The sequence below is a fragment of the Triticum aestivum genome, chromosome 5B (assembly GCF_018294505.1).
Source record: "Triticum aestivum cultivar Chinese Spring chromosome 5B, IWGSC CS RefSeq v2.1, whole genome shotgun sequence".
Taxonomy (NCBI): Eukaryota; Viridiplantae; Streptophyta; class Magnoliopsida; order Poales; family Poaceae; genus Triticum; species Triticum aestivum.
In genome coordinates, this window is record NC_057807.1 from 189,779,914 (window position 1) to 189,790,467 (window position 10,554).

At 47.8% G+C, this 10,554-nt stretch overlaps 1 protein-coding gene across 1 annotated transcript; it reads right to left on the bottom strand.

Moving 5' to 3' along the window:
* Positions 1-5,550: 5,550 nt before the first annotated feature.
* Positions 5,551-8,528, bottom strand: LOC123110990 (cell division topological specificity factor homolog, chloroplastic). The gene is made up of 2 exons (XM_044531647.1): positions 8,256-8,528; positions 5,551-6,334 (listed from the first exon to the last, which is right to left on the bottom strand). Exons 1-2 carry the CDS (start codon positions 8,370-8,372, stop codon positions 5,744-5,746), a joined length of 708 nt encoding a protein of 235 aa, XP_044387582.1. The 5' UTR covers positions 8,373-8,528; the 3' UTR covers positions 5,551-5,743.
* Between the last annotated feature and the right edge of the window lie 2,026 nt (positions 8,529-10,554).

Sequence of the window (10,554 nt, forward strand, 5' to 3'; positions counted from 1 at the left end):
CGGATGATCGGACTGGTCAAACGTGATGGCGGTCTGAGACCATTTCTGATAACTGGGTGTCGCCGGAGCAACCATATTCACCTCACGGTTGATAACTTTCAATCGACTTTTGCTCTCAACATCAGCAAAAATCATCAGGGTGGAATTGAAATGGGGGTATCCTCCATCACTGTCCTCTTTGTCCTCAACCTTGTCCGACTCCTTTTTCTTATCCTTGGGCTGTTTCCCTTGAAATTGCTGGATTAAGAGTCGGCACTGGCGAGTGGTATGTTTCGGGTAAATGAAGTTACCCTCCTCATCTTTCTTCGTGTGGATGTGGCATGCCAAATCCATCACGTCATTTTCTTCCTTGTCCTTCACCTTCTTGGGGTTCCAAGATCCTTTGGGCTTTCCTTTAAACTTGCCCTGAGTCACGGCCAAGGCTTCTCCAGGAGCAGCTGGCTCGGCTTTCCGCTTTTGCTTCCGACTGGAGTTCCCTCCTCCTGTTTCCGCAGTCGGCTTGTACTTGCCACTCCGGAGCCGATCCTCTTCCTCACCATTAGCATATTTGGTGGCAATCTCCATCATTCGACTCAGATTCATGTCTCCGGTCCGACCGAATTTCAGACTTAACTCCATGTTCTTAACGTCTTCCTTGAAGGCACAGACTGCTTGGTGATCAGATACATTCTCCATCGTGTGATGCAATGTGATCCACCTCTGGATGTAATCTCTCAGGGTCTTATTCGACTTTTGCACGCAAACTTGCAACTCTCTCAAACCTGATGGTCGCTTGCAAGTTCCTTCAAATGTCCTGACAAACACTCGGGTAAGATCTTCTCAAGTGTAGATGCTGCTAGGCGCCAACTGATTCAGCCAGGCTCTGGCCGAGCCCTCCAACATAAGAGGTAGGTGTTTCATGGCCACCTCATCATTGCCACCGCCGATCTGAACAGCCACTCGGTAGTCCTCAATCCAAGTATCGGGCTTGGACTCACCAGTGAACTTACTCACCCCAGTCACCAACCTGAAGTTGGGAGGGATCACCGCGGCTCTGATGGCTCTGCTAAAACACTCTGGTCCTGAGACATGAACTCGGCTGCTGGTGGGCACATCTCTGTCATGGCCTTCTCGGTGAGCTCTGTTCCGGTCGACCAGACCTTGCACGATAATGGATCTCGCGCCAAAGCCTGGTTCTCTGGGGTCAACTGGAACCCTTTGCCCAACGTTGTGCTGGCGTCTGTCATCTTGCTGCCGAGGGGCGTAAGACCCACCCCTTGGGGGAGGAGTGGGCACTCGATGCCGATCATCGCGACCGAATCGGTCATCATACTGATCACGTCGACCTCCACATCCCTCACGCCGCGGGGACGATCTTGGGCTATGAGCCGACTGGACTGTATTCGCAGTGACAGATCTACTGTGAATCCGGTTTCGCGACTGCGATACAGCTGAATTCTGATCTCCTGCTGCCCGGAGCAAATCTCTGATCTGCATCAAGCCTCTGCCAGCCTCTGACTGGGAGGGCTGACTCGACTCTGCTATTCGGGCTGCAGCCGCTAAATTCTGAATTGGAGTTCGATATACCTGAGTTGGTGGTGGAAAGAGTTGACGTCGACTGGAGTCTAGAACTCGTTGCCGCGCGCGCTCGTTGAGTGCACGCTGGAGGTTCTCCAGTCGAGTGCGCTCATCCAAGTTGGCCAAACGCGCGTCCTCCAAGGCACGAGCCTCGGGGGTTTCTCCTACAATAGGAGTATGTAGAGCATCCATGTTCCGGCGGCGAAGATCTTCCCTTTGCAGCGAAGTGAGTGGTTCGGGTTGATACTCCTCGTGGACCTGCGCTGGGTCGCCTCCGCCGTCTCCTTCGTCGGCGCGGGGGAAACCGAGAGGACTACGCGGTCCATTGACCATCAGGACCTCTGCCGCTGGATCACTGCTGTCACACTCGAATGCAGTCTCTATGGAGCCAGTCGACAGATCGAACAGGCCGTAAAGAGTTTCGTCAGGCTCGATCACCGCAACTTGGGGGGTGGCCGACTGGCGGGCCACTGCGTGCCTCACCCACCACTGAAGTCTCGACGGCCCGGAGCGCTTGCGCTGGAGGGAGACAGGGAGGGAGAACGACGCAGGGGTCGACCGATACGGGGCCGACGGTTGCCGCAGCAGGACGCCGCGGACACATGCGCGAAAGTGTGTCGCCCCGCGGAATGGAAGCGCGTCGATGTCGAGTGGAGCCTCCTGGAGCCAAGCGGAGTCATCGGCAATGAACGTGAGCGCGCCGAGACGGATCTTGCGGCCCTCGACCAATACTCCGCCAGAAACCATGATGAAGGCGATCGGAACAATTGCAACTTCTCCAATAAGTCGCTAAGACACCTGCCCCACGGTGGGCACCAACTGTCGTGGTACTAAGACTGACAGTAAAATAGGGGGGTAGGTATGGAAAGGCAGGATCCTAGCTATGGAGTAGTTGTATACACAAGGGATTTACGAGTTCAGGCCCTTCTCGGAAGAAGTAACAGCCCTATGTCTCGGAGCCCGGAGGCGGTCGACTGGATTATGTGCGTATGAGTTACAGGGGTGCGAACCCCTCTGCCTGTGGAGGGGGGTGGCTTATATAGAGTGCGCCAGGACCCTAGCCAGCCCACGTAGAGGAGGGTTCAATGTACATAAAGGCCTGGCGTTACTAGTAACGCCCTACATAAAGTGCTATCATGGCCATAAAGACTACTTAATAACAGACCGTTTGGGTGCAGAATGACCCTAGATCTCCTGGTGGTCGAGTGAGTCTTCATGGTCGAGTGTCTTCGAGTTCGTCGAGTGGAATCCTTCCAGGTCGACTGAAAGGCAGTTTCTTCTAGAGATGTCCTTGGGGAGGGTACCTTGGATAGGTCCATGACCCTACCCTAGGTACATGACTTCATCAGTCTAGGAGTCCCGCATCTTCCTACACCCTCGTATCTTGTTGTTCGGGTGGAAGCCTGAGGCCTGGTTGGGTCGGGTGATGGTGTCGACATCGTTGCTTCCCTCTTTGCGGTGTTGCCTTGTATAGCTTCAGATTCTGTTTGCATGCTCCATGAGTTGGACGCTCGTGGCATTGCAGCTGGCAGGTGTCGGTCTGGCAATGCGGATGTCTGCGTGGCTTCTTGTATGTGGCAGCGATGGCGGCTTTGGGGCGGGGTCAGGGGTGTTGTTGTGCCCTGCTAGTCGGTCTCTTTCAGCGCGTTTGAGGGGTCTCCATTCGTCACTTTGTTTCTATGAAGTCAGAGCTACTGAGGAGGATCTGGTGGTGACAATGACACGAGGCAGGTGGTCAGTTTTGGTGCTGGCTCGACACAAGCCCAAAGCTTTTCTCCTGCAATGCTAGTCGATAGAGTAGGAGATGCCTGGTCGCCGACGTGTGTGGCCAACTGTTTGGCATCGGCCGGCGCAGGCCTCAATGCTTGTTTGCGATGAGGGCTTCTTCGATGGTCGTCGATGGTGGAGTTAGAGTCACCCTCGCGAAGGTGTGATGATGATGATGCTAGCCTGCAACCTCGACGGTATGTGGGTTGCTAGGTCGCCCTGTATGCCTTGTTTTGCGAGCGTCATGTGATGGTTTTTGCACATTTTTCATTAATTAACCAGACAATTCTCTTTGACCTTTTTTTTAGTGAATCAAGCCCTAAGGGATCGTGTTTCAAAAAAATCGACCAATGTATTCATACATTCTTAAATGGTCTTTGTGGGCGCATCATTCCCTGGAGCAGCTTCATTGGTCGCTCCCGCGGGTGGCCTGGGAGCGAACCAAGCCACAGCCCCCGTTCCTCCTCCCCTCGCCTCCACCGGAGGGTGACGTCGGGGCCCTTCCCTTCTCTCGCTCGCATTTGGCTGGCGCGGGCCGCCCAAATTGGCAGGGGTTTATGTGTTGCGCTTGCGAGGATGCTCGAGGTCCGAGGCGAGTCCCGTGCGGCGGATCTGGCGGCTCTGGCGACAGCTATGGGTGCCGCTGATGCGTGGAGGTTGGGGCTCTGCAGAGGTGCGGCTACGCGGGGGCTGGCGAGTGGAGGCCTGCAGCGAGGTGCTTCGGTGGGCAGCAAGGGGCAGTTGGAGGTGTAGATTCTAGCGCGGGAGGCACGTTTGGCGGATCGGCCGCCCCAGTGCAGTTCTGGAGGGCACTGAGGTCTGAGGCGCGGGAGGCGGGCGCGGGGTGGTGTGTCCGGCGAATCGGTCGTCTTTGAAGCAGGGGGTTGCAGATGTAGAGGATCTAACGTCTCCGGTTCCCAGCATGCGCGTGGTGCTGCGCTTCGATGTGCCTGGTCCACCAGGGCTGCGGCCGGGAACCACGGTGGTTCTCCGCCTCGGGCGACGCTCCTCGTTCCTTGCTGGCATGGTGCTGTGCGGGGTGCGGTGGCTCGTGCTGTGTCCGGTGGCACTCGGGCCGGTTGTGGACTGATCTGGCTGCCTGCTCCCGGAGGGTCTCCGCGAGGTGCGGTTGGCTACGGTGGTTGCTCGGTCCTTCTTCGTCGACTTGCTTGTTCGTGGGAGGTTGTGGTTGGTGGTCTTGCAGGCATCGGATTGACGTGCGGTTACGAGTGCTACGAGCTTAGGTGAAAACCCTGTCTCGTCTGTGGGCCTTTGACCAGCAATGACGGCGGCCTTGGGCGTCGTAGACCTTCTTGAAGGCATCGTTGCATTGCTCTTGCACCCTTCCCATGTTGGATCCGGCCGCCGCTGCAGCTCCGGGGGAAACCCCAGATCCTGAGCGGTCGGATGATGGCGGTGTTGTGGCGTCGTATCTCCTCTCGAGGGCTTCATGTTTGTAGTTGGGCATCGGCAAGCGGGACCAGTGGGAGGTGATGAAGTTGGCGCTAAGGCTTCTGTGGCAATGCTGTCACGGGGAACGATGTAGGAGACGCGGCTTTGGTTGAGGTGGTCGGCTCTTCTGCAGCATGTTCGTGGGATGGCCTCAGCTGGTTTGTTGGATTGAGGTCGAAGCTACAGTGACGGGGCCCTGTGGTGTGCGATGACAGGTAGCAGGTGGTTTGTTCGGTGATCTTCCACGACGCGAGCCTTGCCTGGTTCTCCTTCGTAGCTTTCCGTCGATGTCGGAGCTACGCTGTCTCGTTGCGGTGGCTGAGGTTTGGCGATCAACACGTCATTTTCAGTGTCAGTCAACACGTCATTTTCAGTGTGGGTTGGTTCGACGATCGTCTTTAACAAATTTGGAGTCGTTTCTCGGAGTTTGGGATGACGATGACACCTCTAGGGAAGAAATGATGACGATGACATCATTGTATTGTCTCGATGAGGCCCACTTTGGAGTGGCGTGTGTGGGTATCTTGTGTTTGCCACTCAACAGTTTATCATGATTTTCGCCCGGTTTCCGCTAAAGGGGGCAACTCTCTTCTGCTTATTTAATTGATGAGGCAAATATTTTGCCTTCATTAAAAAAAAGGCTCCGTATCCTGATCGCATGTTACCCTCCGTGAGAAAACCCCTCTAGAGACATTGCACACTAGAAAGGGGCAGCTGGATATAACTAAGAAAACCATTGGCACAATGTAACTAAACCAAATAACACAACACAAGTGGAAAATATGATTTCAAGAATCTGGCACCACATGTCTGCCACCTCCTGAACAAAATTCAAAAATCGAATTACATGAAACACCGAATGAAAGAAAAGCCTAGATATTTACATCAGAAGTGAAATTCTAGCATCCTACCTGAGGAGTCTCAAGAGGCGATAAAGGAACACAACAGAGAGCGCTAGGTCAAGGAATCAGTGGTTCTCATTCGGAACATAGAAATCAAAGGTAACATCAACATTACCAGACGATTCTCCAGTGTCCTTGAAGTCAACACCAACGATTTTTCCTCTGTACTGCTCTTCAGATTCCTGGTACTCAGGCTTCACACGGCGCACTGGAACAGTCACAGAATACACTGTGCCAAGGCCAGCATCAGTCGAGATATCCACTTGTACATTATCACGTGATTCAATCTCGACAAATTCAGATAGTGCCTCAACAACGTTTTCCACTATCTTTTTCTTTGCTTCGTCACTGACCTCGCACCTGTCGGAGAATAGAATCATCTTCAGCCTCTGCTTTGCAATACTTGCATTTGTGTTCTCATGTATGGTTGGTGCTGGGAAGATTATCTTCCAAGCCAATTTCAAACGGTCAAAAAATCCCATATTAACAATACTGTGAAGGAAGCCTTCCATGTCTTGAGTAACAGGAGAGAAGTCCTGCCTTGAAAGAGCAGAGCAGGTACTAGATCTCCGCGGACAGCTTTGGCGCTCAATGCATAGTCGTCCTGGTGTAAGCATGAGCTTGCTAGATGCAACCCGAAGAAAAGCATGAAAGCCCTGCGAAATTATATAAATAGGTCAGTCTATCTCTACTACTTCAAAAAAGAATAGCGCCCCTTTTCCTGCCAAGCAGAGTGCTTGATCCAACCTTACATATGTTCCTCCCTTCCCTCTCTGCTTTTTTTATTTTTTCCTCCTATCTCTGGGTTTTTTCACCGGTTTTCGTTAAAAAACGTCTTAACTGTCCCACCTTTTATTGACTTGCCAGATAAAATTATGTTTTCTTTGCTAAGCTAATAAGTTCATAACAAATAAGTGATTTTAATTTAGGTAGGTAAATCACGGGCATGATTTATAAACATTTACACAATCACATTAATATGGGCAGGTAAATCATGGGCTAACATACTAGAATATTTATATCCTGTTGCATCGCACAGTCATGCCTGCAATGCAAGGCAGAAGAAAACAGAACCTCACAAAATAATCAATTTAAAATTTTCAGTGGACAGACAGAACTATGGTAGGAAGAAACACCATGCATTGGTGAGCAAGACCAAACACAAACGAGTGTTTGATCAACTATGCTTTTGTAAGGATCCTAGTATATTCAGCATCAAAATCCTATTATTGCATCTTTGCAGCACACATTATCACCCCTAGTAGGATCCACAGCCAATATGTTATGTCATATTGAAATTTTTTTCAACAAAATTATGCAACAACAAGATTACCAGGGTCTAGATGATACCTGCATAACATTGCCAATATCTGTAAACAGGTATAAAGCAGCACATAAGGGTAGATATAACAGACAGGCATGTAAACACACATTTGCATTTCTGCAACAACAAAAATGAAGGATTTGCATCTCTAAAAGGAAAAGGCCCAATTGAGCAAAGCAATGGCAATACTGGTACAGGAAGAATCATAACCGAGTAAATAAATCATATCTGGAGATCCTTAAACCTCAGGATTGTTCATTCTACTTCTGTAGACAAGAACATTCTACTGTGTGCTGTTTCTCATGCGTGCCATAAAGTTAATAAACCAAATTCCCTAGATCATTAAGTTCTTAACTTTATGTTCCTTGCGAGCTGGCTAGACACATGCTCTCTAGTTTGTCTACCAAGTACTGACGGAGTCCTCCTTCGGAAATATAGTACTCCCTCCGATCCAAATTAATTGTCGGTGCTTTAGCAACTTTAGTATAAAGTTGTACTAAAGCGGCAACAATTAATATGGATTGGAGGGAGTACATTATTTGACAGTCCAACTATTTTAGAAATCATAGGGCGTAATTTGACTGTCCAAGTTCAAGGTTTTTCAAATAATTAATCCAATAAATGTGGGTGATGTTATACAAAATTGATACTGTTCCATTTGTACTCTATATCACTTTCTTATGATTTGTCATTTTGTAACTGTTAACAAAACATTGTTCACGAGATTTATGGTCAAAGCTCACACTTGGGGTGTCAAACTAGTCCCTACATTTCCAACCTGAGAGAGTAGATCTGAACATATTTCAGTATACTACATGTCATGTCCAGAAGGCATGTTAATAGTGCTTATACAAGATGAAATAAGCACCACACTACAGACAAGAAGTACAAAGTTGAAAAGGGCGAGAAATGCAAATCAGACAAGAGATGGAAGGCACAAAATTTTGGATGACCAGATTTTGCAACCATGGTTGACGCTCCTAGCACTGCTAACATGCCCAGCATCTTACTTGCATCACCAATCGAATCGACACAACATTGCAGATATCAAGCCCACTAGGTTTCGCGGCCGCGCCTACAACTGATCTTCCATGGAGCCAGTCATAAATTCAAACAGACTCCCAAGGGCAATAAAAGCAATCGATGCGGAAGCAGAGAGAAGCGCTTAGCTCTGATTTTGTGGTGTGTAGCAATCGACAGGCACTTAGCATAGAGATTAGGGTTTTGAGGGAAATGGGGATGGGGAGGATGACCTTGGAGTTGGCCGCGCGTCGGACCGGCGCGGGGAGGGACGAAGCGGAAGGAGCGAGGATTGCGCTGGCCTCGCCGGATACGCGGCCGGAGATCGCCGTCGCTGTCGCCATCACCATAGGTGCCCGAAGAGCTAGGGTTTTGCTTTTCAGTCCTTTGTTTCTTCTTTATTATTGCCCTTCTCTTTCTGTTCTTCTCTTCGCTGTCTAGACGTCCCAGTCGGTAGGGGAACAGAGAAATCCACGCATCGTGGAACTCCAACAACATGCCGACGCATTTTCTCCCCTCATCTTCAGTCTTTTTTTTAGTAGAAGAACAAAAAAACGGAACCGGATCCTCTAACATTGTGAAGGAAAGTCACGGTGCTACAGTGTTTGTCTAGTATAAAATGAAGAAGGAAAGTTAAAGACTGTTAGTAGATAGTTAGCAGGTTGTTTACTGTTGGTATTTACTGTAGATATATATAACTAAAATTAATTTTATTTCACCATCAGTTTCTTTGTATGTAATTACTATAAATGTACACGGTAGATCATCAATTTACAAATTAATTTAAATCGTTTTAGCCATAATCATATAGATAGAAAGAAGAAAAGTTAGGCATTATAGCTTCTCTAACTTTTCTTCTCAATGTTAGAGGATCCGGTTCCCACAAAAACTACATAAAATCTGTACATACGCACTATTTGGTCGAATGGAGCGGCCGCGTCTCGCATGCATGTGGCTGTTAATTTTTTTGTCTTTTAGTGCATGTACTAGTTGTTAGCATTAAATGTGTTCACGTTGATTACTTCATTCCGAACAGAACAGATCCACGCAAATTTATTTTGGAATTTTAAATTTTAAAAAGTCATATCTTTCAAACTGCGCGTCGGAATTCAGATCCGTTTTCACTACTCTTGCGATGAGATCTTTGAAACTAAATCACGCATGAGTATGTTTCGACGAAATTTTTTTGATGCCAACTTTGATGCTATATGGTGCAACTTTAGTACTGTATTGTGCAACTTTAATACTACATCGTGCAACTTTTTGCAAAACAATTTTTAGATCTGCATGATTCAACTTCCTATGAGATTGCAGTCTAGCAACCATGACAAATTTGATGTTTAGTTGGCAGGATTATTGGCACACACATATACTCAGTTGGCATGGTAATATAGTCTAGTTGCACATATATTGATATTTAGTTAGCAGGACTAGTTACACACACATATACTCAGTTGGCGCGCCAATATAATCTAGTTGCACACATATTGATATTTAGTTCGCAGGACTATTAACACACACATATGCTCAGTTGGCGCGATAATGTAGTCTAGTTGCACACATATTGATGTATAGTTGGCAGGCCTATTTGGCACACACATATGCTCAGTTGGCGTGACAATGTAGTCTAGTTGCAAATACATTAATGTTTAGTTGGCAGAAAGACTAGTTCGTCGAAATATACTCATGTGGGATCTAGTTTCAAAGAGCACGTCGTAAGGTTCCAAAGGTGAAAGCGAATCTTAATTTCGATGATTTATTCAAAAGTTATGGCTTTTAAAATGAAAAGAAACTATAAATTAATGTGTTTACACGTGGATGCCTTCCAATCCGTAATTAAAAACACGTTGCATGCCCCTTCTACCTTTTTTATGATGAGAAAGAATCTTTCCTTTTTTGTTTAATGGGAAAATAAACTTGATAAAAGTGATGGCGGCTGCGGAGCGCTAGCGAGTGCCGTGCCGCTCGCTAGACACGTCCTAAAAACTATGGCCTGGCGGTCAGCGCGTTTCCACAAACAGACAGATGCCGGTTTTTCTGTCTATTGTGACTCATCTTCAAACTAAATTTGGGCTAGGTTTGCATTGACAAGGGCGAGTGCGACTCCTCTCTTTGAGAGCTTTTTATAGAAACACATGCAATTTTATTCATACTAATAACAATCGCAGGTATACTGATTTGGATCTAAAATTCGAAAAAATATACAAAGTAACTTCCATGACTAATAATTACTATGAAATCTCTTCAAAACACCATTTTCGTTGTATCAATCTCTGCTAGAAAAATACTTCAAAAACTTTGATAAAGAGACTGCAATTCGAGTGGAGCAACGATGTTGTCACTCTTTCACCCGCGAACATTACCAATAATGATTTTGAAAATGCCTTGAGTCCCCTATACAAAAAGATGGGAAGTCTTGATCGATGAACGTACTTGGGCTGGAGATAATCCCCTAGAAGTGCAGGACGTCGGGTCATAATGTCTTCACTATGATGCCGATGGAAGATTTCAATTTCACAAAGAATCAAACCA